We start from the raw sequence: 26,830 nt of genomic DNA, 5'->3' as shown, positions 1-26,830 counted from the left end.
ATAAAATGAGGAAGAAACACGAAACGTAAAGATACCTGTGTCTGATGCCTTTTTGACAATTTTGGGGTATTTCTGAAATTTTATAAAATAATAGCTCTCATATTCCATCAAAATAGTTTCAAGATCAACGTTGTCACAAACTTCAAAACGTCGTAACCCCAGTTTAGTTTCTTGCTCCAAAGCATTGGCTGCATCAATATATCTGGCCATTTCACAGGAGAAAGAAAAAATTAACTCTAGGTAAAAAGAATGAAGGCAAACAGGCATCATAAGTCCAAGGAGACTCAATACAAATAGTAAGCTTATATTAAAGAGTACATCAAATGAAAACTAGAGTACATGGGGTTTGCCTATAGAGAAAGAAGCCCCACATAGGTTAAGTATATACAAATATTGTCTTTCAAAACATTTTGTAAGTACTTAAAAGTCAAATAACTAAATCAACTAAGAAAATGTCTTGTAATTTACTTTTACTCATTTTTAGCCAAAGATGATTATTTGCCCAACTTGATTACTTCTTTATTTACCAGTATTCATTTTAGGTCACATTTGACAATTGATAAAACCCCAATTCAACCCCAACAGGCAAGATTTGCCATCACTGAGGCAACTCAAAAGAATATGTCATGTGCTCTAAAGGGAATTCCAAAAATATGTTGATCAATATCACCGAGGAAATTTAGTATAAGAAGACGTCATCTACTTGGATGTACTGTATTTCTGATAATTTCTTCATCAGTCACAGATTATACTACCAGGTGCCTCTGCATGCATGTAGTGTCATCACCATGGGTTTCTCACTCGTTTTTAACGTGGTCAGTTGTAAGGCCATCTGACTTAAGTGGTCTTAGCAATGAAGGCAAGCTCCTTGTCTCACAATCCTCTGAAAGTGGAAAAACTCTCTGGTTTTAATCTGAGTCCCTAACTTCTTTTAAAACCAAAAATTCTCTCCTGAAAACTGTGCAATATGCACAAATTAGCATACAATTCCAGGAGCTCATCCGAGGACCTCAGATTAAAAACTCTCATTGCAGTTAGAGTTCCTTCTCTTTGATTTCAAATCTGGGAAGGTAGAGGAGAAAACTCTTTTTTATTATGCTTCCTTCCCTGTCCCAGATTCAGATCAGTTAGAAGACTGGACTTCCTTGAAAGAGGTTGCCGTGACTATTTCCAATGACCTTGCTAATTTTAAAGAATTTGCAAACATCAATTGACTGTAGTCTGTCAGCTTCTATACTTATTAATGGCTCACCACGCTTCTACCCAATGTCTTAATCACCATTTTACAGAGAGAAAAACTAAATACATTTTTATTAATAATTTTTGTTTAGTATGATGTAATACATGTTCATTTAAAAAAACACTAGAAAATACAGATGAGTCAAAAGAACATTCCACTACTCAGAGATAATGACTGTTAACATTTTCTCTCTTTCCAAACATTTTTTAAATGATTAAAAACACATATACTTACATATATGCACTTGTTTAAAAAAAAAAAAAGATGGGAACCTACACTATAGATTGCTTGTATATATAAAGATTGTTTTTATTGTCAGCAATATAAAGATTGCTGACATCACATTACATTCTGAACTCTTCCCAGGATCATAGGGGGTTTTTTTGTTCTTTTGGGGGCGAGTCTTTTTTTTTTTTAACATCTTTATTGGAGTATAACTGCTTTACAATGGTGTGTTAGTTTCTGCTTTATAACAAAGTGAATCAGTTATACATATACATATATCCCCATATCTCTTCCCTCTTGCGTCTCCCTCCCGATCATAGGGTTTTGACTTAAACAAAAATTGTAAGAATACATGATGAGGGGCGGAGTCAAGATGGCGTATTAGGAGGATTTGGAATTCGCGTCTCCTCACAACTAGGGTACCTACCAGGCACCGGAGGGGAACCATGGACACCTAAGGGGACGGGAGGTACCCCCAGCGGCCGGGTAGGACGTGGGTCGTGGGGGGAGTGCAGGGGGAGAAGTGGAGGCGGGACGGGAGTGGCGCCCGAGGGGCGGCTGGGGGAGGGGAAGGGATCCCACGCCCAAAGGGGGAAACTGGGGAACACTGGGAGGGCAGAGGATCCAAAGGGAGCGTGGCCAGGTTTCCCCTGCCCACTTAGGCCCTCAGGAACCTGCTGAGATCCCAGGCCTGATACTCTGCCCACCTAGGCCCCCTCCAGCCACGCGGGTCCTGAGGGAGTGGGAGGGAGGGAAGGGGGAGCAAAAGTAAAGGCCAGACCTCCGGGACCAGCATCCCTGAGGGGTGGCTGGGGGAGAGGAGGAGTTCCTACACCCAGCGGGACCCACCCACAGTTAGGGGTCCAGTGGCGACGGGAGAGACCCTGAGGGAGATGGTGGGGGAGGGGCATGAAGGAATGGAAGGGAACGGGGCCAGCACTTTCCCTGTCCTCTTAGGCACCAGGGAGCCTCTTGGGCTCCCGGGCCTAATCCTCTGCCCTCGGAGCCTCCCTCCTGCTGTGCAGAGCCCAAGCCCCGCCCCTACACCCCCACACAGGGCCCCACCTCTACACTCGGAGACCCTCTCCAACGCTCTGGGCCTAAACCCCACACACACACCCTCACCCAGGGCCCTACCTTCAAACTCCGGAACTCCACACTCCAGAGACCCCCCTTTCTACATGCTGCCTCTCCCCTTCCGAGCAGGTCCTAAGCAGAGGCCCCGCCCCACGCTTGAACGTTGCCCCGCCTAGGCCCCACCCCCAAGGCCTTTTCTGGCTGCATGGGTCCTGAGCCTAGGCCCCGCCCCATGCTCAAACGTCACCTCCCACCTGCCTAGGTCCCGCCCCACCCTAAACCCCACCCCTGCCTAAATTCCACCCTGCCTAAACTCTGCCCCCATAGCCAAGGCTCTTTATTTTCCTTTTTTCCTCTTTTAGATTGGGGTTCTGTTTTACCTTGTTGATTCATTGTTGTTGATTCTTTTATATTTTTATTTTTCCTAATAAATCTTTTATTTTCCTAATTTTCTTTTATTCTTTATACTTTGTTATTGTTCTCTCCTTCTGGCTTGTCTCCCCCACCCTTTTTATTTTCTTTTTTCTGTTGTGGTTTTATTTTACCTTGTTGTACTTGTTTCAATTATAGTTTTATTTTTCCTAATATATATTTTATGTGTCTAATGTTATTTTGTTTTTTATTCTTTGATATTGTACTGCTTTTTTTCTTTCTTACTTTTTTTTTTCCATGCCGTGAAGCTTGCAGGATCTTGGTTCCCAGGCTGGTGGCTGGACCCAAGCTCCTGTGGTGGGAGCTCTGAGTCCAAACTGCTGGACTAACAGAGAACCTCAGACCCCAGGAAATATGAATCGGAGTGAGGCCTCCCAGAGGTCCTCATCTCAGCACCAAGACCCAGCTCTATCCAACTGAGTGCAAACTCCAGTGCTGGACATCTCAGGCCAAACAACCAGTAAGACAAGAATACAGCACTACCCAACAACAAAAACAAAAAACTGAAATGACAAAAAAATATGTTACAGACAGGGAGCGAGTTAAAAACCTACAAGACCAAATAAATGAAGACAAAATAGGCAAACTACCTGAAGAACAATTCAGAGTAATGATAGTATAGATGATCCAAAATCTCAGAAACAGAATGGAGAAAATACAAGAAACATTTAACAAGGATCTAGAAGAACTAAACAGCAAACAAACAGTGAGGAACAACACAATTACTGAAATTAAAAATATTCTAGGGCTTCCCTGGTGGCACAGTGGTTAAGAATCCGCCTGTCAATGCAGGGGACATGGGTTCGGGCCCTGGTCCTGGAAGATCCCACATGCTGCGGAGCAACTGAGCCCATGCACAACAACTACTGAGCCTGCGTTCTAGAGCCCGTGAGCCACAACTACTGAGCCTATGCCACAACTACTGAGCCTGCGTGCCACAACTACTGAACCTGCGCTCTAGAGCCCGTGCTCCACAACAAAAGAAGCCACCGCAATAAGATGCCCACACACTGCAACGAAGAGTAGCCCAGGCTCTCCGCAACTAGAGAAAGCCCACGCACAGCAAGGAATATCCAATGCAGCCAAAAATAAATAAATTAAATAAACAAATTAAAAATAAATACTCTGGAAGGAATCAACAGCAGAATAACTGGGGCAGAAGAATGGATAAGTGAGCTGGAAGATAAAATGGTGGAAATAACTGCAAGGGAGCAGAATAAAGAAAAAAGAATGAAAACAATTGAGGACAGTCTCAGAGACCTCTGAGACAACATTAAAAGCACCAACATTCGAATTATAGGGGTACCAGAAGAAGAGAAAAAGAAAGGGTCTGAGAAAATATTTTAAGAGATTATAGTTGAAAACTTTCCTAACAAGGGAAAGGAAATAGTCAATCAAGTCCAGGAAGCACACAGAGTCCCATATAGGATAAACCCAAAGAGAAACACACCGAGACACGTATTAACCAAACTATCAAAAATTAAATACAAAGAAAAAACACTCAAAGCAGCAAGGGAAAAGCAACAAAAAACATACAAGGGAATCTCCAGAAGGTTAACAGCCGATGTTTCAGCAGAAACTCTGCAAGCCAGAAGGGAGTGGCAGGACATATTTAAAGTGATGAAAGGGAAAAACCTACAACCAAGATTACTCTACCCAGCAAGGATCTCATTCAGATTTGATGGAGAAATTAAAACCTTTACAGACAAGCAAAAGTTAAGAGAATTCAGCACAACCAAACCAGCTTTACAACAAATGCTAAAGGAACTTCTCTAGGCAGGAAACACAAGAGAAGGAAAAGACCTACAAAAACAAACCAAAAACAATTAAAAAAATGGTAATTAGGAACATATATATCGATAATTACCTTAAATGTAAATGGATTAAATGCTCCAACCAAAAGACATAGACTGGCTAAACGGATACAAAAACAAGACCTCTATATATGCTGTCTACAAGAGACCCACTTCAGACCTAGGGACACATACAGTCTGAAAGTGAGGGGATAGAAAAAGATATTCCATGCAAACGGAAATCAAAAGAAAGCTGGAGCAGCAAGTCTCATATCAGACAAAATAGACTTTAAAATAAAGACTATTACAAGAGGCAAAGATGGACACTACATAATGATCAAGGGATCAATCCAGGAAGAAGATATAAAAATTGTAAATATTTATGCACCCAACGTAGGAGTACCCCAACACATAAGGCAAATGCTAACAACCATAAAAGAGGAAATTGACAGTAACACAATAATAGTAGGGGACTTTAACACCCCATTTTCACCAATGGACAGATCATCCAAAATGGAAATAAATAAGGAAACACAAGCTTTGCATGACACATTAAACAAGATGGACTTAATTGATATTTATAGGACATTCCATCCAAAAACAACAGAATACACTTTCTTCTCAAGTGCTCATGGAACATTCTCCAGGATAGACCACATCTTGGGTCACAAATCAAGCCTTCATAAATTTAAGAATATTGAAATCATATTAAGTATTTATTCTGACCACAACGCTATGAGACTAGTTATCAATTATAGGAAAAAAACCTGTAAAAAATACCAACACAAGAGGCTAAACAACATGCTACTAAATAACCAAGAGATCATTGAAGAAATCAAAGAGGAGATCAAAAAATACCCAGAAACAAATGGCTATGAAAACACGACAACTCAAAACCTATGGGATGCAGCAAAAGCAGTTCTAACAGGGAAGTTTATAGCAATACAACCCTACCTCAAAAAACAAGAAAAACCTCAAATAAACAACCTAACCTTACACCTAAAGCAATTAGAGAAAGAAAAACAAAAAAACCCCAAAGTTAGCAGAAGGAAAGAAATCATAAAGATCAGAACTAAATGAAAAAGAAATGAAAGAAACGATAGCAAAGATCAATAAAACTAAAAGCTGGTTCTTTGAGAAGATAAACAAAATTGATACACCATTAGCCAGAATCATCAAGAAAAAAGGGAGAAGACTCCAATCAATAGAATTAGAAATGAAAAAGGAGAAGTAACAACTGACACTGCAGAAATACAAAGGATCAGGAGAGATTACTATAAGCAACTATATGCCAATAAAATGGACAACCTGGAAGAAATGGACAAATTCTTAGAAAAGCATAACCTCCCGAGACTGAACCAGGAAGAAATAGAAAATATAAACAGACCAATCACATGCACTGAAATTGAAACTGTGATTAAAAATTTTCCACAAACAAAAGCCCAGGACCAGATGGCTTCACAGGCGAATTCTATCAAACATTTAGAAAAGAGCTAACACCTATCCTTCTCAAACTCTTCCAAAATATAGCAGAGGGAGGAACATTCCCAAACTCATTCTACGAGGCCACCATCACCCTGATACCAAAACCAGACAAAGATGTCACAAAGAAAGAAAACTACAGGCCAATATCTCTGATGAACATAGATGCAAAAATCCTCAACAAAGTACTAGCAAACAGAATCCAACAGCACATTAAAAGGATCATACACCATGATCAAGTGGGGTTTATCCCAGGAATGCAAGGATTCTTCAATATACGCAAATCAATCAATGTGATACACCATATTAACAAACTGAAGGATAAAAACCATATGATAATCTCAACAGATGCAGAAAAGCTTTTGACAAAATTCAACACCCATTTATGATAAAAAGTCTCCAGAAAGTAGGCATAGAGGGAACTTACCTCAGCATAATAAAGGCCATATATGACAAACCCACAGCCAACATCATTCTCAATAATGAAAAACTGAAACCATTTCCTCTAAAATCTGGAAAAAGACAAGGTTACCCACTCACATCACTATTATTCAACATTGTTTTGGAAGTTTTAGCCACAGCAACCAGAGAAGAAAAAGAAATAAAAGGAATCCAAATTGGAAAACAAGAAGTAAAACTGTCACTGTTTGCAGATGACATGGTACTATATATACATAGAGAATCCTAAAGATGCTATCAGAAAACTACTAGAGCTAATCAATGAATCTGGTAAAGTAGCAGGATACAAAATCCACAGAAATCTCTTGCATTCCTATACATTAAAGATGAAAAATCTGAAAGAGACATTAAGGAAACACTCCCATTTACCACTGCGACAAAAAGAATTAAATACCTAGGAATAAACCTACCTAAGGAGACAAAAGACCTCTATGCAGAACTATAAGACACTGTTGAAAAAAGTTAAAGATGATACAAACAGATGGAGAGATATACCATGTTCTGGGATTGGAAGAATCAACATTGTGAAAATGACTCTACTACCCAAAGCAATCTACAGATTCAATGCAATTCCTATCAAACTACCAATGGCATTTTTCACAGAAGTAGAACAAAAAATTTCACAATTTGTATGGAAACACAAAAGACCCTGAATAGTCAAAGCAATCTTGAGAAAGAAAAATGGAACTGGAGGAATCAGGCTCCCTGACTTCAGACTATACTACAAAGCTACAGTAATCAAGACAGTATGGTACTGGCACAAAAACAGAAAGATAGATCAATGGAACAGGATAGAAAGCCCAGAGATAAACCCAGGCACATATGGTCACCTTATCTTTGATAAAGGAGGCAAGAATATACAATGGAGAAAAGACAGCCTCTTCAATAAGTGGTGCTGGGAAAACTGGACAGCTACATGTAAAAGAATGAAATTAGAGCACTCCCTAACACCATACACAAAAATAAACTCAAAATGGATTAAAGACCTAAATGTATGGCCAGACATTATAAAATTCTTAGAGCAAAACATAGGAGGAACACTCTATGACATAAATCACAGCAAGATCCTGTTTGACCCACCTCCTAGAGAAATGGAAATAAAAACAAAAATAAACAAATGGGACCTAATGAAACATAAAAGCTTTTGCACAGCAAAGGAAACTATAAACAAGATGAAAAGGCAACCCTCAGAATGGGAGAAAATATTTGCAAATGAAGCAACTGACAGAGGATTACTCTCCAAAATATAAAAGCAGTTCATGCAGCTCAATATCAAAAAAAACAAACAACCCAATCCAAAAATGGGCAGAAGACCTAAACAGACATTTCTCCAAAGAAGACATACAGATTGCCAACAAACACATGAAAGGATGCTCAACATCACTAATCATTAGAGAAATGCAAATCAAAACTACAATGAGGTATCACCTCACACTGGTCAGAATGGCCATCATCAAAAAATCTACAAACAATCAATTCTGGAGAGGGTGTGGAGAAAAGGGAACCCTCTTGCACTGTTGATGGGAATGTGAATTGATACATCCACTATGGAGAACACTATGGAGGTTCCTTAAAAAACTAAAAATAGAAGTACTATATGACCCAGCAATCCCACTACTGGGCATATACCCTGAGAAAACCATAATTCAAAAAGAGTCATGTACCACAACATGCATTGCAGCACTATTTACAATAGCCAGAACATGGAAGCAAGCTAAGTGTCCATTGACAGATGAATGGATAAAGAAGATGTGACACATATATACAGTGGAATATTACTCAGCCATAAAAAGGAACAAAATTGAGTTATTTGTAGTGAGGTAGATGGACCTAGAGTCTGTCATACAGAGTGAAGTAAGTTGGAAAGAGAAGAACAAATACTGTATGGTAACACAGATACATGGAATCTAAAAAAAAAAGGTTCTGATGAACCTATTGGTAGGACAGGAATAAAGACACAGACGTAGAGAATGGACTTGAGGACATGGGGAGGGGGAAGGGTAAGCTGGGACGAAGTGAAAGAGTAACACTGACATATATACATTACTACATATAAAATAGATAGCTAGTGGGAAGCAGCTGCATAGCACAGGGAGATCAGCTCAGTGCTTTGTGACCACCTAGAGGGGTGGGATAAGGAGGGTGGGAGGAAGACTCGAGAGGGAGGGGATATGGGGGATATACCTATGCATTTGGCTGATTCACTTTGTTATACAGCAGAAACTAACACAACATTGTAAAGCAATTATACTCCAATAGAGATGTGTAAAAAAAAGAAATAGACGATGGCAGGCCCCATATTTCCTAAATTAACTGATCAGGGGAACAGAAGTGCTTCTGTGTTCCTATTCCACTGTTTGGACTTGAATGAGGTCTGAACTTAATAGGGTTGGCAGGAGGAACCACTGGAAATTCTTAACCAACAGAGTGACAGGACAAGACTTCAAAAAGAGGCATAAGCAGTAAAGAGAAAGACAGAGTAGGAGAGACAGGGAGGCTGTTAAGAGGGACTTAGGCCAGAGGAGATGCATGTGCAGACCTAGAAGAACCTGTAGCCATGACCCTCCACTGTCTGATCTCACTAACTCTCCCTCATGCATTTGAACTCTGCTCTTTCTGTTTCCCTAGTGGTTCCACTTACGCCCTGCCCCTTCTTTCTCTGTGCCCCTGCTTAGAATGTCCTTGTCCATCCCATCTGTCTATCCATATTCTACACATTTTTCAAGACCAGCTCACATCGCCTTCCCTACAAAGCTTTCCCTGATTGTTTATTCCAATACACAATAATCTGTCCTCTTTGTGAATTCTCAGTTTTTCGTTAAAGGCAGGTCTACTTTTCTGAAACTGATATGTCCTTAAAAATACCTATAGTTTACTTTTCATCTTGATAATCCACTGGTGAGTCCCTTTCCCAGCAGGTCTCAGGAAAATGATCAACTCTAGTATAATTTTCATCGTTTCTAGATTCAAGAGGCCATCTTGTGGCAAAAAGGGTAAATGCATGCTTTGCAAATAGGAAACTCTTGAGGCCATAATAGCACCTGCAGGAGAAGGGAAATCTATCTGACTTTTGTCTTTTTGTTTTTACAGTTCTCCTTTCTGATACAGTTTCTGAAATACAGAATACATTACAATAAAAATCAAGAATTATCTGTGTAAACGACTGAGTCGCTTTCTAATTATTCTACCCATCTACCTGCTAGTAAGTTCTTTAATGGCTGTTCAAATAACATTTGCCAAACATCTATTAATACAATGCTCACAAGGTTGGGGTCTTGTAAGGTGAGTTCAGGTTTTAAAAGGGTCAATTAATCTATGAAGGCAGCATTTCTCAGAGTGTTCCATGGAAAACTAGTCCCTAAAGTTGGCCTGAGGAAAAAAAAGGGTTCCTTGGCCAAATTGGTTTGCAAAGCCCTGAATACTGTGACTTTAGCACAGATATTCCCATTGCACATTAATAAGTCAGAGGATCTGAGAAGTCCTGAAATAAGAGAACCGGTTTAACCCGGTTTATCCCAATGTTTGCCAAGCTTACTTGACCATAAAGCTCTTTTAAAGTTACATCAATTGGGCTTCCCTGGTGGTGCAGTGGTTAAGAATCTGCCTGCCAATGCAGGGACACGGGTTTGAGCCCTGGTCCGGGAAGATCCCACATGCCGTGGAGCAACTAAGCCTGTGCACCACAACTACTGAACCTGCGCTCTAGAGCCCGTGAGACACAACTAATGAGCCCGTGAGACACAACTACTGAGCCCGTGTGCCACAACTACTGAAGCCCGCGTGCCTAGAGCCCGTGCTCTGCAACAAGAGAAGCCACCGCAATGAGAAGCCCACGTACCGCAACGAAGAGTAGCCTACACTCACTGCAATTAGAGAAAGTCCGTGCGCAGCAACAAAGACCCAACGCAGCCAAAAATAAATAAAATAAATAAATTTATAAAATAAATAAAATAAAGTTACATCAATTAACATTCTGCAGAACGATTGTTTCAGTGTTCCACGCACTTAGAAAACACTGCCTTGAGGTAATTTAGCTCAGGGTTTTTTGAATGGAGCTGAGATTTTATCAAAAGATAACGTAAAATGTGCCAAACCCACATTCCCACTGCTTCAAGTCCTTTGCTGAACCAGGTTGGGTATTAAAAGAATAAAATCCAACTCCTACCTCCTCCATAGTAAAAATAGCAAAGACTCATATACGCTTACTTTGTGCCAGGCACTATTCTAAGCATGTCACATATTTAATCCTCATAATAATAACATCTGCATGACACTTAAATACTATCTTCCATTACTCCATTTTACAAGCAAGGTAACTGAGGAACAAAGAGGATAAGTAACTTGCCCGAGGTCGCTGGTTAGCAAAGAGTAGAGTGGGCATTTGAACCAAGGCAGGTTGGCTCCTGAGTCTGTGTTCTTACCCAGGAAGCCCCCCTGCCACACCAACCCGCCAGCCCTTGTCTTAGAGCAAACACTCAGCTCCATGCTGCCCTTGGAATTGCTTTCCATGGATGGTGAACAGTGTGGAGCAACTTCAGGAACACTCTCATATTCCAGATGGGGGAAAAAAGGCACAGACAGGACCAAAGTCAGCCTTTCTCTACTCGGGCTCTCACTTCCACCCCCTTGCTGTGTGTGGACACAGAGATTTAGCAGTTGAGCATCACCTGATTGGCCTGCCTGCCAACCATGGGGGGTGGAGAGGGACTCATTTCTCTGGTCTGAGACTGGTGGTGATGTGGAAAGAATGAGCCATTTTCTCAATAAAATTTAAATCCCCAACACCAAAAAGAGAACTGTCTGATAAAACCGTTTCAAAGTAAGTGGACTGAGAAATGTTTTTGTGTTAAAGATGATACAATTCATCATATTTACCCTGAGAAAAGGGCCATTTCCAAAATTGTGATGTTAAGGTATTATGAAAAAGGCCACATTTTGTAATTGAAGATCTTACATGGTCAGTCCAGGGGAGAAAATAAATCAGATTACTCAATAACAAAGTTTGTTCAGAAGTGCAGTGTTATAATTGGTCACCAAAATGCAGTGCCTCTGAAATTTTGGCAAAAAAATTCAAATCCTTCAATGACTTAGATAATAAAAGAATGCTTAAGTACAGTTGCAGTGATTTCATTTTCTGACTTTAAAAAGCCATCACTTTTTTAAAAACTCATAAAATATGCCCCACACACATTCTGATTTTCCTGAGGTGACCCTCAAACAAAACTAAATCTTCCACACTGGAGCAGAGGAATTGGACCCTGAAGACTCTTGGGGTGAGACAGCCTCAAAAGCGCCCCCACCTAGCGCCAGGAGACTTCTGGTAAGTTCCTAGACTCCTCTGAGCCTCGATTTCTTCAAATGGGGACCCTAATACTACTTCCTTTAAAATTTAACAGAAAAAATTTCTCAAGGTCCCTAGAACGGTCATTCCCCTCAAGAAGGCACTAGACTCATTTAAAACAGCTGTTGCTGGCACAGCTCAAGAAACAAGGATCAACTCCTCACTCTCATCCCAGCTGCCTCCTACCCTCCCGCCCTCATCAGCTTTCCTTCCTACCTCAGCACTAGGGTTGCTAGATTCTCAAATGTGGCTTTTAGTTACGGTAGCTCTCCTAGTGCACTGATAGCTACCATGTTTATCAGAGGAAAAGATGCTCTTTCGAACTTTTGGGAAAATACAGCAGCTGGTTGGTTCCTCCCGCTCTAAGGCAGGGTTTCTCCGTCTTGGCGTGATTGACATTTGGGGCTGTCCTGTGCATATGAAGGACGTTTAGCAGCATCCTGGTCTCCTCCCACTAGATGCCAGTGTGCTGCCCGGGAGGTCTCCAGACATTGCCACATGTCCTCTGAGGGGTTCTCCAGGTTGAGAACCACTGCTCTGACTTGAAAGTTTTGAGCCCGAACCCTGAAACCTGAATATTTTCTTCCTGGCTGAAAACTGAAATGAAAGGAAACTCTAAAGAGTAGCCTTCGGATACTTGGTGGTCTCTCTCCCTCTCGCAACTCCCAGCATATCAGCAGCCTTCATGTAAGTGCTCGCACATGAGGTAGGTGGCCAAACTCAAATGATTCCAAATTTCCTCCCCCTGCCAGCTATAGAATGGGCATCACACAGGAAAGAGATCTGAGCACAGGTCGTCCAGGGAAATGCAATACTTTTATTCCGAGAGAAGGAAAACTGAGAAGAAAGAATGTTATCTTTATGTACATTAGCCAGCAAGCAGTGGGACCCTGGAAGCCGTCTTTGAATGGCCTACACTATCTTCAAACCTGAATGGGACAGGGAAAGTATCCCATGAACTGGGTAGCTTTGTTAATGAAGTTTTCAAATGCATAACGTGAAAAATATCTAGGTAAATGAGACAATAAAAGTATGTGTCTTGGGGCTTCCCTGGTGGTGCAGTGGTTGAGAGTCCGCCTGCCGATGCAGGGGACATGAGTTTGTGCCCCGGTCCGGGAAGATCCCACATGCCGTGGAGCGGCTGGGCCCGTGAGCCATGGCCGCTGAGCCTGCGCGTCGGGAGCCTGTGCTCCGCAACGGGAGAGGCCACAACAGTGAGAGGCCCGCGTACAGCAAAAAAAAAAAAAAAAAAAAAAAAAGTATGTGTCTAGGTTGCTGTGGGTGGGCAGGGATAGGTAGCGCACAAGAGATTTTAGGGCAGGGAAGCTATTCTGTATGATACTACAATGGTGGATATGTGACTTTATGCCTTTGTCAAAACTCGTAGAACTGTACAACACAAGAGCGAACCCTGATGTAAACTATGGACTTTAGCTAATAATAATATATCGATATTGACTCATCAATTACAGCAAATGTACCACACCAGTGTAAGATGTTAGTAACAGGGGAGACGGGGCAAGGCGGGGTATTGCTGGTGTATGGGAGCTGTCTGCACTTTCTGTTTTATTTTTCTGGAAATAGAAAACTGCTCTAAAAAATAAAGTTATTAACTGTTTTTAAAAGTGAGTATTTGGAAAAGCAGAGGTCAGAGAAAGAAAGGAATCATCTCTGTAAATATTTGTAATGTAACATACCCTTCTTGTGTTAGATAATGCAAAATCAAAATAAGAAGATTTTTTCGTCGTGCTTCTGTCCTCATCTCGCACTATGAACAAAAAAGAAAATGTAGGTGAGACGATAATGAAATATAACACTCCTTTTATAGCAATAAACCCTTGATGGTAAATGTAACCTGTCAAAAGCAAGAAGCATAACTTAAAGGCTGGAAGGCAGTTTGACGTCTCTAAGGATATATAAAGTTGTTTTCCATTGTTATTTTCTTCTCAGAGCTGCCTTCTCAATTGTAAACTGAAGGTACAGTGATTTCGATTGGGATTGCACTTGACTAGTTAACTTCTTACTGCCAAGCTAATTGGTATTTTGTTGCTTATCACCGCAAAGAAACAAATATATGCACATTTACTTGGACCAGGTGAAGGAAAGTGATGATAAACTCATGAGCCAGAAATCAAGATGTACCATCACAGGTACTGACTCGGAGTCCCACCCAGACCCTGCACAAACGTGGAGATGAGTTCCAATAATCCATTCAGGGGGACCCGGCAGCTGAGCACTTAGAATATCCACTGAGTAGCAGAGGCCATAAAGGGGACATTCCTGCATAACAATGTACTTATTCAAACTGGATGAATTTGCACTTTTATTCACAGTATTAATGTGCTACATTATGTTACCTGGTATCTCAAATTCCCCTGAAATATATTCAGAAAATATTTACTTTCACTAATACTTCCCTTACTTGAAAATAACTTACATTTATCTAAGGAGAACACAGGTAAGAACTGGATGAAAGCAAAAAAGGCCCTTGAGTGGCCCAAATTATGTCATAAAATCTAGGCACAAACACACTGATGACATAAAAATTTTTCAGGCATTCATCTAATCTTTCTAAAAATTAATGTAATAAAATTAAAAGTGCATAGTTACTTAAAAATCAAATAGCACTATATTTTCTTTCATTTTAAGTTGCTTTTTCATTGTGATAAAATACACATAAAATTTACCATCTTAACCATTTTTAAGTGTACAGTTTCGTGGCGTTAAGTATATTCAAATTGCACAACTATCACTACCATCCATCTTCAGGACTTTTTATCTTCCTCAACTAAAACTCTATATTCTTTAGACAATAACTCCGTCCCCGTAACCCCTGCCATCACCATTCTACTTCCTGTCTCAGTGAATTTGCCTATTCCAGGTACCTCGTATAGGGGGAACTCATTTGTCCTTTTGTGACTGGCTTATTTCACTTACAATAATGTCATCAAGGTTCATCCACGCTGTAGCATGTGTGTGGCTCAGTAATATGGTACTATACATTTGTAAGGAAAAGCAGTAATCTCTGTCCCACTCCACTGCCCCCTCCCCCCACTCCTGAGAGGCAACAACCTTAATTACTTTAGCTGTTTCTTCTGATATTTGCCTCCATGTTTTTAAACATATCACTGTTTTATAATATATGAATATTAGACATTAAACTATTCACTTGTTAAGGCAGATGAGCAGTAAGCTGCCTTACAGACCTCTCACCCTCTCCTCCCCTTACAGTTATAGCAGTATGCAGTGATTACATTATTATGACTGTGTAAATAATGTTGCTGAGTCAAAAAGTACTGTGGTTACTTTACCGTTTCTGGACAACATTATTTTCCTTGGAATGAAGAATTGCCTCATGTTAAAAATTTGGTTACTTTTCTATATACCTATTGCTAATTTTCAAATCCCAACATACCTCTAAAGGCCCCTCGCATCACTTTCCACACATCAAATACATCAGTCAATGTGTCAGTTACACTCCCCCCAGCCATGGCTTCCCTGAAGCCTCCACCCTCCCTCTCCACTCTAGGTTGCTGACTGTTAGGCCTGCTATGGGTGCTCATCCAGGGATTTCCCTTTGACACTTTCCTGCATTGGATCCCCTAGAAATGGAGTCTTCTTTACTGGTCACTGGTTTGGTTTAGTGAAGCACACATCCGCTAAAGTAAAGGTACAGGGAGATAAATGTGGTTGAGAATTTGCATGCCTGCAAGTGTTTTTATTCTATTTAAAAATTTGATAGTTTGAAAGGGCATAACATTCTTATTCCTTTGCAGATAAAGGATCTTTTATTCCCAGGAAGCTTTTAGAATCTTATTTTTAACTCTGGTGCTCTGAAATTATACAACTTCGTTGGTGCCAGCCTTTTTCCATTCACTGTGCTGGCCGTTGACAAGCTGGACATTCTCATGCCTCCGTTCTAAAAGAAAATGCCTTTTATTTTTTCTGTGATAAATTACTCCCCTATGTTTTCTCCAGTTTATTTTTAAGAACCTCTATTAATTGAACGGGATATAACCTGGATTGATCTTTTATCTTTTAAGATTTTTTCTCCTATAGTGTCCCTTTTCTTTGTCTCTTTTTTCTATTTTTTGGGCAACCTCCTTGGCCTTGTCTTTGAACCACTCTCCAGAATTTATTTAGACAATAATATTTTTAACTTCCAAGAGCTTGTTCTTTTTTTTTTTCCCAAGAGCTTGTTCTTATTTTCTGATTGTTCCTTTTTCACAACATCTTGTTCTTTTTTTTTTTTTTAAGACATATAGCAGTTTCCCAATATTTATTTGTTTGTTTGTTTTTGCCACACCATGCGTCACATGGGATCTTGGTTCCCCGACCAGGGATAGAACCTGCGGCCCCTGCATTGGAAGTGCAGAGTCTTAACCACTGGACTGCCAGGGAACTCCCTTGTTGTTTTTTGAATGCACTATTCTCTTATGATTCAATGTCAGTTATGTTCAACATTTGCTGTTTATGCAGGCAGGTAAAACACTATTTTATAAAGATATCCATCCAAAATTATTAAAATAAAGTTTTGTTGCTTAAGGTAATAAGTTTTTATTCAGACTGCCAGAAAATAAAGAAAATGAAGCAACCTGTGTTTCAAAGAGCTTGTGAAGGAAGTATAGTAAGTACCACTTTTTCAGCGAAAAGGTATTCTGGTTTCTGCCACTCAAAAGGTAGTTATTGTGGTTGAGAGTCCGCCTGCCGATGCAGGGGACACGGGTTCGTGCCCCGGTCCAGGAGGATCCCACGTGTCGCGGAGCGGCTGGGCCCGTGAGCCATGGCCGCTGGGCCTGCGCGTCCGGAGCCTGTGCTCCACAACGGGAGGGGCCACAACAGTGAGAGGCCCGCGTACAAGAAAAAAAAAAAAAAAAAATCATTAAAAGGTAGTTATTGCTGTTTTAAAAAATTAATTTGCATTTTATTTATCACAGTTTTATACACATTTTGTTGTTTTTGTTAGTTTAATGTTTTGCTTTGAATTCACGCTAAAATAAATGAAATCAAGTTCTCAGAAGTCTAAGAGAAAAGGAGATTTAAGGAAAATTATAATCCTTGAAGTAATAAAATATATAACACAAAAAATAGTGACTTAGACTGGGATAAAATATTTGCAAATGACACATCTGATAAAGAACTATTATTAAAAATATACAAAGAGCTCTTAAAACTCCACAATAAGAAAATAAACAACCCAATTAAAAATGGGCAAAAGAGATGAACAGACACCTCACAAAAGGAGATATATGGATGGTAAATAAATATATAAAAAGATGCTCAACATCATATGTCACCAGGGAATGACAAATTAAAACAACAAGAAGATAGCACTGCACACCTCTTAGAATGGTGAAAATCCAAAACACTAACACAACCACATGCCGGTGAGGATGTAGAGCAATGGGAACTCTCATTTATTGCTGGTGGGAATGCAAAACAGTACAGCCACTTTGGAAGACATTTTGGTGGTTTCTTACAAAATTAAGCATACCCTTACCATATGATCCAGCAGTCACACTCCTTGGTATTTACTCCAGTTGAAAACTTATGTTTACACACAAACTTGCACACTGAAGCTGCGGATGCAGCTTTATTCATAATTGCCGAAAGCAACCAAAATGCCCTTCAGTAGATGAATGGATAAATAAAGTATGGTACATCCACACAATGGAATATTAATCAGTAGTAAAAAAATAATAATAAACCACCAAGCCATGAAAAGACATGTAGGAAACTTAGATGCATATTACTAAGTAAAAAAAGCCAATGTGAAAAGGTTACAATGCAAGAAATTTTCACATATTGAGGTATGGGGAAGTCATTCTGGCATATACGTGATTTGGCTTGAATAGAATAGCCTGTTCTGCAGCCTATCAGACAAATTGTACGTCTGCTTTAACCATTAAGGAAAAGACGCGTTTAAAAATCAAAACGGAGTAACTGGTTCAGGCATCCAAAGTGGAGCCTGGTGGCCATTGTGGATATGGTTTCAGACACGTTCCTGCATTACTAAGAACTTGAATTTCTGAACTGTACCAGACTCAAGGACACCACCAGCCATTCTCAAAACAAGATCTGCTAGCAGCTGCAACCATTTTGGACCCAACCAATACTTACTTAACAAGCACCCTTACTTCTTGCCAGCCCCAATCATAACTCGTGATAAACAATTCATGTTAACTAGTTGTAACCTTGCAATTTTTGCCTTTACAATCCTCCCCCATTTTGTAGTCCTGCAGAACATAATTCAAATGCTTCCTGAGTCTGTGTCTCCTGGACTATAGTCCTCAATTTGGCTCAAATAAAACTCCTTTTTAGTCCTTTTATAGATTATTTATTGGCTATTTGTGTCAACAGCTTTATACTGTATGTTTCCAACTATATGATTCTGGAAAAGGCAAAACTATGATGACAGTAAAAAGATATTGGTGGCCAGTTTGGGGGAGAGGGAGGGAGGCAGAGCACAGAGAATTTCAGGGCAGTGAAATTATTCTATATGATACTATCATGGTGCCTACATGTCATTACAGATTTGTCAAAATCCATAAAATGTGCACCAGAAGTGAACTCTAATGTAAACTACGGACTCTGAGTGACAATGACGTGTCAAAGTAGGTTCCTCTGACACAGGAGGTTGATACTGGGGAAGCTGGTGCATGTGTGGGGCAGCCACACATGCTGGTGCATGTGTGGGGAAGCTGGTGCATGTGTGGGGCAGCTTTCCACTCAATTTTTTTTTTTTTGCGGTACGCGGGCCTCTCACTGTTGTGGCCTCTCCCGCTGTGGAGCACAGGCTCTGGACGCGCAGGCTCAGTGGCCATGGCTCACGGGCCCAGCCGCTCCACGGCCTGTGGGATCTTCCCAGACCGGGGCATGAACCCATGTCCCCTGCATTTGCATGCGGACTCTCAACCACTGCGCCACCAGGGAAGCCCTTTCCACTCAATTTTGCTGTGAAACCAAAACTAATCTAAAAAAGTGTCTATTTTTTAAACTATTAACTGACTTTTAAACAAATATATCGGACTTAATATATTTAAATGGAGTCACCCTTCAACGTAGTTACCTCAGCAGGTCATGCTTTTATTCCATTGCTCAAAATATTTCTGAAACTCCTCTTTTAAAATTGTCTTCAAGGTAGATTAATGACCACAGTCTTCCCCAGCCCACATTTACAAAAATAATATGTGGCCCTGTAGAAAACTGGGACAATGCATAAAGGCAGAAGAAAAAAATTAGATGTTTTGGTCACATTCTTTCCATCTTCTTACAAAATAGGCTTCTCATGTGTTTTGATAACCTGTGCTTTTTCTTCTTAAAAATATCAATACTTTGTAAATATTTTTCCCAGTTATTAGAAGTTTTTCTAAAACATGACTTTTAATGACTGCAGAGAATGCACCGTAACTTAATCACCCCTCAGCTGTTGGAGAGTCCTCTCATTTGAAGTAGTGCCTCACTAAATTTAAGAACGCACTTTATTAGCAGTTTTGACTCTTTCTAAAATCCAAATTTGCCCTCAAGGACAGATCTGATAACATCTGGAGAGCTTTAAAACTGTATGACAGGTCATTCTTAAAAACTGACCTTTGGTACATTTCTACCTCTGTCCTTGAAGAAACCCCTTTTGTCCGAGTGAGTTAAAAAACCGGAAAGCAACTTACCAAGACGAGTTAAAGACTCAAGAAGGCAATTACAGTTATCTTCTTTGCTATGTTTTTATTATTATGAAATATATAATTCATATAGAAGAATGTATAAAACATCCATTCATTTTTAATAATAATAATAATAACAAGCATCACCCTGGTTAAGCCCCAGAGCACCTTCAGTGTCTTAGAAACTCCCTCGTGCTGTTCCTTTCGGACGTTTCCCCTCCTCCCACCAGAGGTAACTTCCATCCTGACTTTTATGCTCATCACTCCCTTTTTCTTTATGGTTTTTACCAACTATACATCTGTAAAAAAAACAGTGTTTAGTTTTTACATTTTTGAATGTTATATGAATGGAATACACATGTATTTCTTGTGACTACTTTTGTTTCACAGTATGTAATTTCCCCCCAAAAAATTCATATCAGGGCTTCCCTAGTGGCGCAGTGGTTGAGAGTCTGTCTGCCGATGCAGGGCACACGGGTTCGTGCCCCGGTCCAGGAAGATCCCACATGCCACGGAGCGGCTGGGTCCGTGAGCCACGGCCGCTGAGCCTGCGCGTCCGGAGCCTGTGCTCTGCAACGGGAGAGGCCACAACGGTGAGAGGCCCGCGTACCGCAAAAAAAAAAAAAAAAAAAAAAAAAAAAATTCATGTCAGAGTAAGAGCTTAGGTATGATCCAGCTATTCCATAATATCTTCACTTCAATTATCTGCTTCCACAGTTTTTTTAGTCTGGGGGCATAATTTTACAGTGTCTTACAGGGTTGCTCTCTAAGGCTTCTCAAGTTAACTCTTCTCTTTCCCAGAAAACAGAAGTATAGTTAAGTATTTCTTCATGGCCCCCCAAGTACCTGGCATGGTGCCAAGTGCTAAGCAGAGACTGATATTTCTTGATAGGTCCACTAGAAAACTGTTTTTGTCAAACTACAGGTCATGAAATCAATGGGCTACAGCAGCATAGTTCAACGCAACAGAATTATCACAGAATGCATAACAGGTAAGAAGGCTTAGTATCGCTTCGTGAAACTTCTGTTGCGTTTGCATGTGTGTGTCCACTGGATCCCAGTCTAAGACGTCTCACAGTTGGTCACAGTAAAAAAAAACTTGAAAGCCACTATACAAAATGACATCCTATTAAGATGTCCAACACTGGCAGTTTTCCCTCATCTTTCTGAAGATGCTGACACAACAACTCTTGGTGAAGACTGAAGCCTTTCTAATTTACCAAAATTAGCCTTGGTAGTCAAAGTCTCTATTTTTCTAAGTTGATTTGCCTCGCCTGTAGTGCCATCTAGTGTATGAGGAAGGGAAGTACTTCATGAAATTTAGGTAGTTCCAAATTACTACTTACATAATAAAAAAGATGACAATCATCACAAAATGTAGTCCAAATCAAGTTTTCAAAATAAAACTGCATATTAAACAAGCAGTAATAAGATTGATGGGATATGTTTCTAAATGTCCACATTCTCAAACTCATGCTTGGGGGTTAGGCTCAGAACCGAGGTCTCTGGTTCCGGCCTGTGCCCTTCCCTGCATCAACTCCTCCCCTGCATTAACCCCTCCCATCAGTGTCCACTCCGGCCCCTGCACATTCACATCTGACCAGAGAGAAGCTGCTGTTCTAATCTGCCAAAAATTGTGCCAAATTTGCCCAAATTAAACAACCGTGGTTGCCAGTCTTAGCTGAGCTCACATAGCAACAAATGGTGTCTCTTAAAATTCCTCAAACATAATCTCACAATTTTAGTGACCATTTCAAAGCAACTACTGGCTAGACCTCAGTTAGTTAGTCACCCTGCGGCACCAGGAGGAGTGCGTCTTGTAGGAGATTATGCCTTTAATTCCTGAAAAACACAGTCCTGCTGTACGTGAAGCCCATCCATCTCATTTGTACGCAAATGTCTTTGAGAACAAAAGGATTTGAATTAAAGAGCCATGAAAGCCATGAATATCTCCAGAGGAACTGCACTCGACACTGACCAGGTCCACTTCCACCTGGTGTTTTGCAAACTGTGGGGTGCTCTGCCAGCCTCAGGTCAGTGTTTGGTGGGTACTTAACAGCTGTTAGTTGCTTTGTTCATATAGTTCAGAGACCCTCCATCCTTCACTCTGAAAGCACGTGCTTCTTCCTAATCTAAACACTGCACTAATGCAAATGGTCCCTTATGACTAAGATGCTGAGAAAAAACAGCCGGGAGTGTTTTGCTTGTGCTCCTCAGTACGACACACACTGCACTGGCTTTGGCTGACAGCCCTGAATTTCCTAAAGGTGGTCACCTGGGTAGAGCCCAGATCAGATTTATACAACTATCACCATGATAATTTAAAAACATATTCATTACCCCAAAAAGAAACTCTGCACCCCTTAACCGTCACCCCCTGTCCTTAAAAGCCATAGAATTGCACACTTTAAATGGGTAAGTTAGACTTCCCTGGTGATCCAGTGGTTAAGAAGCCGCCTTCCAATTCAGGGGACGCGGGTTCCATCCGTGGTCAGGGAAATAAGATCCCACATGCCGCAGGGCAACTGAGCCCCTAGTGTGCCTCAGCTAGAGAGCCCGCACACCACAACTACAGAGAAGCCCGCACGCCACAACGAAGATCCTGCATGCCACAACGAAGACCCGGCACAGCCAAGAAAAAAAATCTAAAAAAAGAATCATCTTAGAAAAATAAAAAATAAATGGGTGAGTTGCATGGTATATGAATTATATCTCAATAAAACTGTTTTAAAATGCATAAAACAGGGAGAGTTAGGGAGAAAAAGGCTAAAACGAACGTAAATAATTTGAGCAATGTTTTGAGTAATATAAAATAAATGATATGACTGGAAATAGAAATGATTTCATGCAATATTTTGAAGTTATTCAAAATGGAAATGGGGGGGCTGCTTATCACCCACACTGCTGTGAGGGCCTCCTCACCACCCTGATGGTAGAGCCTGGTCATGTCTTGGGATGCGGCAATGATGCTTCTTTACTTGCTCTGATGACTTGGCTGTAACAAGCTTGCTGAGTCAATGTGGCTACAGGGTAGACTCCCCAGACAGAAAAGAAATCACAAAATCATCTAGGCAGATATTTCCTTTATGTTTTCTTTCTGGTGTTATCACAACTTGCAGTACACAGAAAATTTGAAGAAACCACCTTAAGTAGTGTTAATATTTCCTCAGTTCATTTGGAAAAAAATAAACTTCTTTCAAAAAGAATCTCAAAATTTTTTAACACAGAAATTTAAAAATTTTTATCCAGATAATATTCAGAGTTGGCAAGGTGTGAAAGAATATGTACTCAGATACAGTTGGTGGAAATATAAACTAGTACAACACTTTTATACAGCAAAAGGAAACATGCACATGCCCACTGACCCCGCAATTCCATACCTCACCATTTATGCTAGATCAATTATACTATATTATAGAAATACTTCACATGTGCAAAATAATAAATGTTCAAGGACGTCCAATACAGCATTATGTGTATTCCCCTCCAAAATTAGAAATACTCTAAAATGTCCATTAGTGGTTAACTAAATCATGATACAGGCTTACTATGTATCACTTTGCCCCAATAAAAAGAACGAAGTAGATCTATATACACTGACGAGGAAAGATTTTGAAGACATTGTATTTTCTCTCCATCCACTTACTGTCCACTCCCAAATAGAAAGAAAGTGTGAATTAAAGGTGACGTTTAACTCTTTGACATAAATCACATCAGGATCCTTTTTGACCCACTTCCTAGAGTAATGGAAATAAAATAAAAAATAAACAAATAGGACCTAATGAAACTCAAAAGCTTTTGCACAGCAAAGGAAACCATAAACAAGACGAAAAGACAAACCTCAGAATGGGAGATAATATTTGCAAATGAAGCAACTGACAAAGGATTAATCTCCAAAATATACAAGCAGCTCCTGCAGCTCAATATCAGAAAAACAAACAACCCAATCCAAAAATGGGCAGAAGACCTAAATAGACATTTCTCCAAAGAAGACATACAGATTGGCAACAAACACATGAAAAGATGCTCAACATCACTAATCATTAGAGAAATGCAAATCAAAACCACAATGAGGTATCACCTCACATGAGTCAGAATGGCCATCATCAAAAAATCTACAAACAATAAATGCTGGAGAGGGTGTGGAGAAAAGGGAACCCTCCTGCTTTGTTGGTGGGAATGTAAATTGATACAGCCACTATGAAGAACAGTATGGAGGTTCCTTAAAAAACTAAAAATATGACCCAGCAATCCCACTGCTGAGCATATACCCTGAGAAAACCATAATTCAAAAGAGTCATGTACCACAATGTTCATTGCAACACTATTTACAATTGCCAGGACATGCAAGCAACCTAAATGTCCATCGACAGATGAATGGATAAAGAAGATGTGGCACATATATATATACAATGGAATATTACTCAGCCATAAAAAGGAACAAAATTGAGTTATTTGTAATGAGGTGGATGGACCTAAAGTCTGTCATATAAAGTGAAGTCAGAAACAGGAAAACAAATACTGTATGCTAATGCACATACATGGAATCTAAAAAAAAGGTACTGATGAACCTATTGGCAGGGCAGGAATAAAGACAGAGACGTAGAGAACGGACTTGAGGACACAGGGGTGAAGGGGAAGCTGGAACGAAGTGAGAGTGGCATGGATTATATAGACTACCAAATGTAAAATGGATGGCTAGTGGGAAGCTGCTGCATAGCACAGGGAGATCAGCTCGTGCTTTGTGACCACCTAGAGGGGTGGGATAGGGAGGGTGGGAGGGAGGCTCAAGAGGGAAGGGATATGGGGATATATGTATACATATAGCTGATTCACTTTGGTGTACAACAGAAACTAACACAACATTGTAAAGCAATTATATTCCAATAAACCTATAAAAAAAGTAATGTTTAAATTTGACAAAGAAAAACTTCGATTAGTACAAAAAGTTTAAAAAGAAACATTTCTCTCTTCACCCTATCCACTATTGTTAATTTCTCATGTAATCATTCTGAAAGGGGTTTATGAATATATCAACATATATATGCACAAATTCTTTTAAATTTGCAAAAAATTTTATCATTTTATATATACTGTTGGGCATCTTGCTTTTTCCCCCACTTAATAATATGTCTTGAACATCTTTCTATGTGAGCAGATGCAAATCTACCTAATTCTAAGACATATGTAAGGTGAAAAATCACGGAAATACATACCCACACTCTTTCACTCATAGAAAAAGAAAGGAATAAACATCCAGATGTGCAGTTACCTCTGGGTAGAGGAAAGGGATGGGGGCACAGTGGCTCAATTTTTTATCCATAGACTTCTGAATTGTTTAACTTCAATACTTTGGCAAGTAAATAGCAAAGAAACACGTTGGCTTGGGTTCAACTGTTCACAGATCAAAACAATTCCAGGCTAAGGAATTCCATCATCACCTTGGCAGATGAGCCATTCTGACATCTAGGTTCCCTCCCCTCTCCTCCATCAGTAGATATGGGGGTGGGGTGAGAAATGTCCTGACACTGATGCTGGCCTTGGGTGTTCCATTCACTAGGAGGAAAAGATCCAGACAAAGTCACCCAAAGGCAGCTCCTCCTCCACACTACACTTCCTACTCCCATGTCCCCCTGAATTTACCTCCCTCCCTCCATGTGCATATACACTGAGGGAGAGAAACATAGGAGTCTTATTGTCCACTATCCCTAAGGAGAGCTTTGGCTTTCACAGCTGCCCTCACCAAACTTGAGCTGGAGGATTTGTCAGAATAATCTCCCTCAAATTCCTTTTAGAATCCCTGGAGAGTCGCTTAAACAGTGAACCACTGACCTAGTGAACTCATGGTACATCAGGATGAATAGGAAGGCAAAGCTCTAATTCTTGGGATGGACTTCCGGATCCTGAGCTGATCTGAGCAATGTTGATCGTATTTTTGAAAGACTATAAACATTCTATCAGAGGGACTTGTGCAAAGCTTTTATTATATTCCTGGAAAACGATAGCTGTCCCAACTCCAATCAAGAGTATTTCTAGGGCTTTATGGCTGGAATCACAAAGTTTGGCAAACAGTCCTGATCTCTACAGCAGATGATGGGGACTGAAGGATACTCTGGTTCAGTGACTTAGAATTGTTTGATAATGAGGTTGCTTCAAAAATGGCTTTCTTACCATGCAGACTGTGAAACAGCTTATATTTGGGGTGCCCAGGCCTTAAAATAATAATGCTACTTCTGCTTTAAGTTTGATGGTAATTCAGAATTTAAGGAGAGATAAGAAAACTCTATTAAAATACCTAGTGTTAAGTATTTAAGGCGTGAGGTTACTTGAAACACAGAATACGGTCTTATAAATTTGTTAATTAAAAGTATAAAGTTTGCCAGATCTATAACACCTTTCTACTCATGCCATTCAAATTATCATAGAAAATTGTCTTCTGAATTAAAAGACTAAGAATAGGCCACCACCAATGGTCAATTTAAACTGTAAAAGATGGTGTGCCCCTGAAATGGACACAATTAGATGCTCAATTAGTTTCTGTCTACCAAAGAAAGGAGGCCCAGAAGTGAGCATCTAACTGGGGTGTCTCATTTGTCTCTGCTTCAATAATCTGGCTGTTTTCTACTTCCTTCATTTCCTTTGTGGGCTACTGTGCAACAAAAGTGCCTACATTATCAGATTCAAAATTGAATCCTATGATACTGTAGCCTGAGGAAAAGAAACATTGAATATCATTCCTAGCTTTAGACCCAGAAGATATTTAGGAAATGTTACTGTATATACACCACAAACAGCATTAGTGCTTTTAATTTCTTTTTTATGGGTGCAATGGAGATTAATTTGCACGAGCTCGTTTCAATTTCTGTAATAAGATCTAAATTTTGCATTAAGCTTTCCATCTCAAAAACAAACAGTTAAAAAGGACACATTTCTTCTTTCAAATGTTTTCATTATAGTTCTATTTTACAGTCCTTGCATCTAATATTCACTTAAAAGCTTGAATATATATACCCATAGGTTCTAATTTGTTTCCTGATTATCTCCTGTTTCTACCAAGAAACTTCCCAAGTTCCAAATGCTGCACAACTTGACAAAGCACTAGAACTACCAGAAGGGGTAT

General features: G+C 40.0%; 1 protein-coding gene across 7 annotated transcripts in view; it reads right to left on the bottom strand.

Annotated features, from left to right (window-relative positions):
* KATNAL2 (katanin catalytic subunit A1 like 2) overlaps positions 1–26,830 on the bottom strand; it is a 100,514-nt gene that overhangs the window by 50,162 nt on the left and 23,522 nt on the right. For 5 of the 7 annotated variants that reach the window (XM_019937005.3, XM_033837718.2, XM_033837717.2 and 2 more), the window contains exons 2-3: positions 13,747–13,817; positions 36–202 (exon numbers count right to left, since the gene is read on the bottom strand). In XM_019937005.3, the coding sequence (XP_019792564.1) occupies positions 36–202; positions 13,747–13,817 (238 nt within the window). The remainder of the gene's footprint in view (positions 1–35; positions 203–13,746; positions 13,818–26,830) is intronic. The other 2 variants (XM_073790696.1, XM_033837719.2) reach the window with 2 other exon arrangements.

Source organism: Tursiops truncatus, chromosome 13, assembly GCF_011762595.2.
Source record: "Tursiops truncatus isolate mTurTru1 chromosome 13, mTurTru1.mat.Y, whole genome shotgun sequence".
In the NCBI taxonomy this organism is placed as follows: Eukaryota; Metazoa; Chordata; class Mammalia; order Artiodactyla; family Delphinidae; genus Tursiops; species Tursiops truncatus.
Note: the sequence above shows the minus strand (reverse complement) of the source record. Positions and strands in the feature narration are given on the sequence as shown.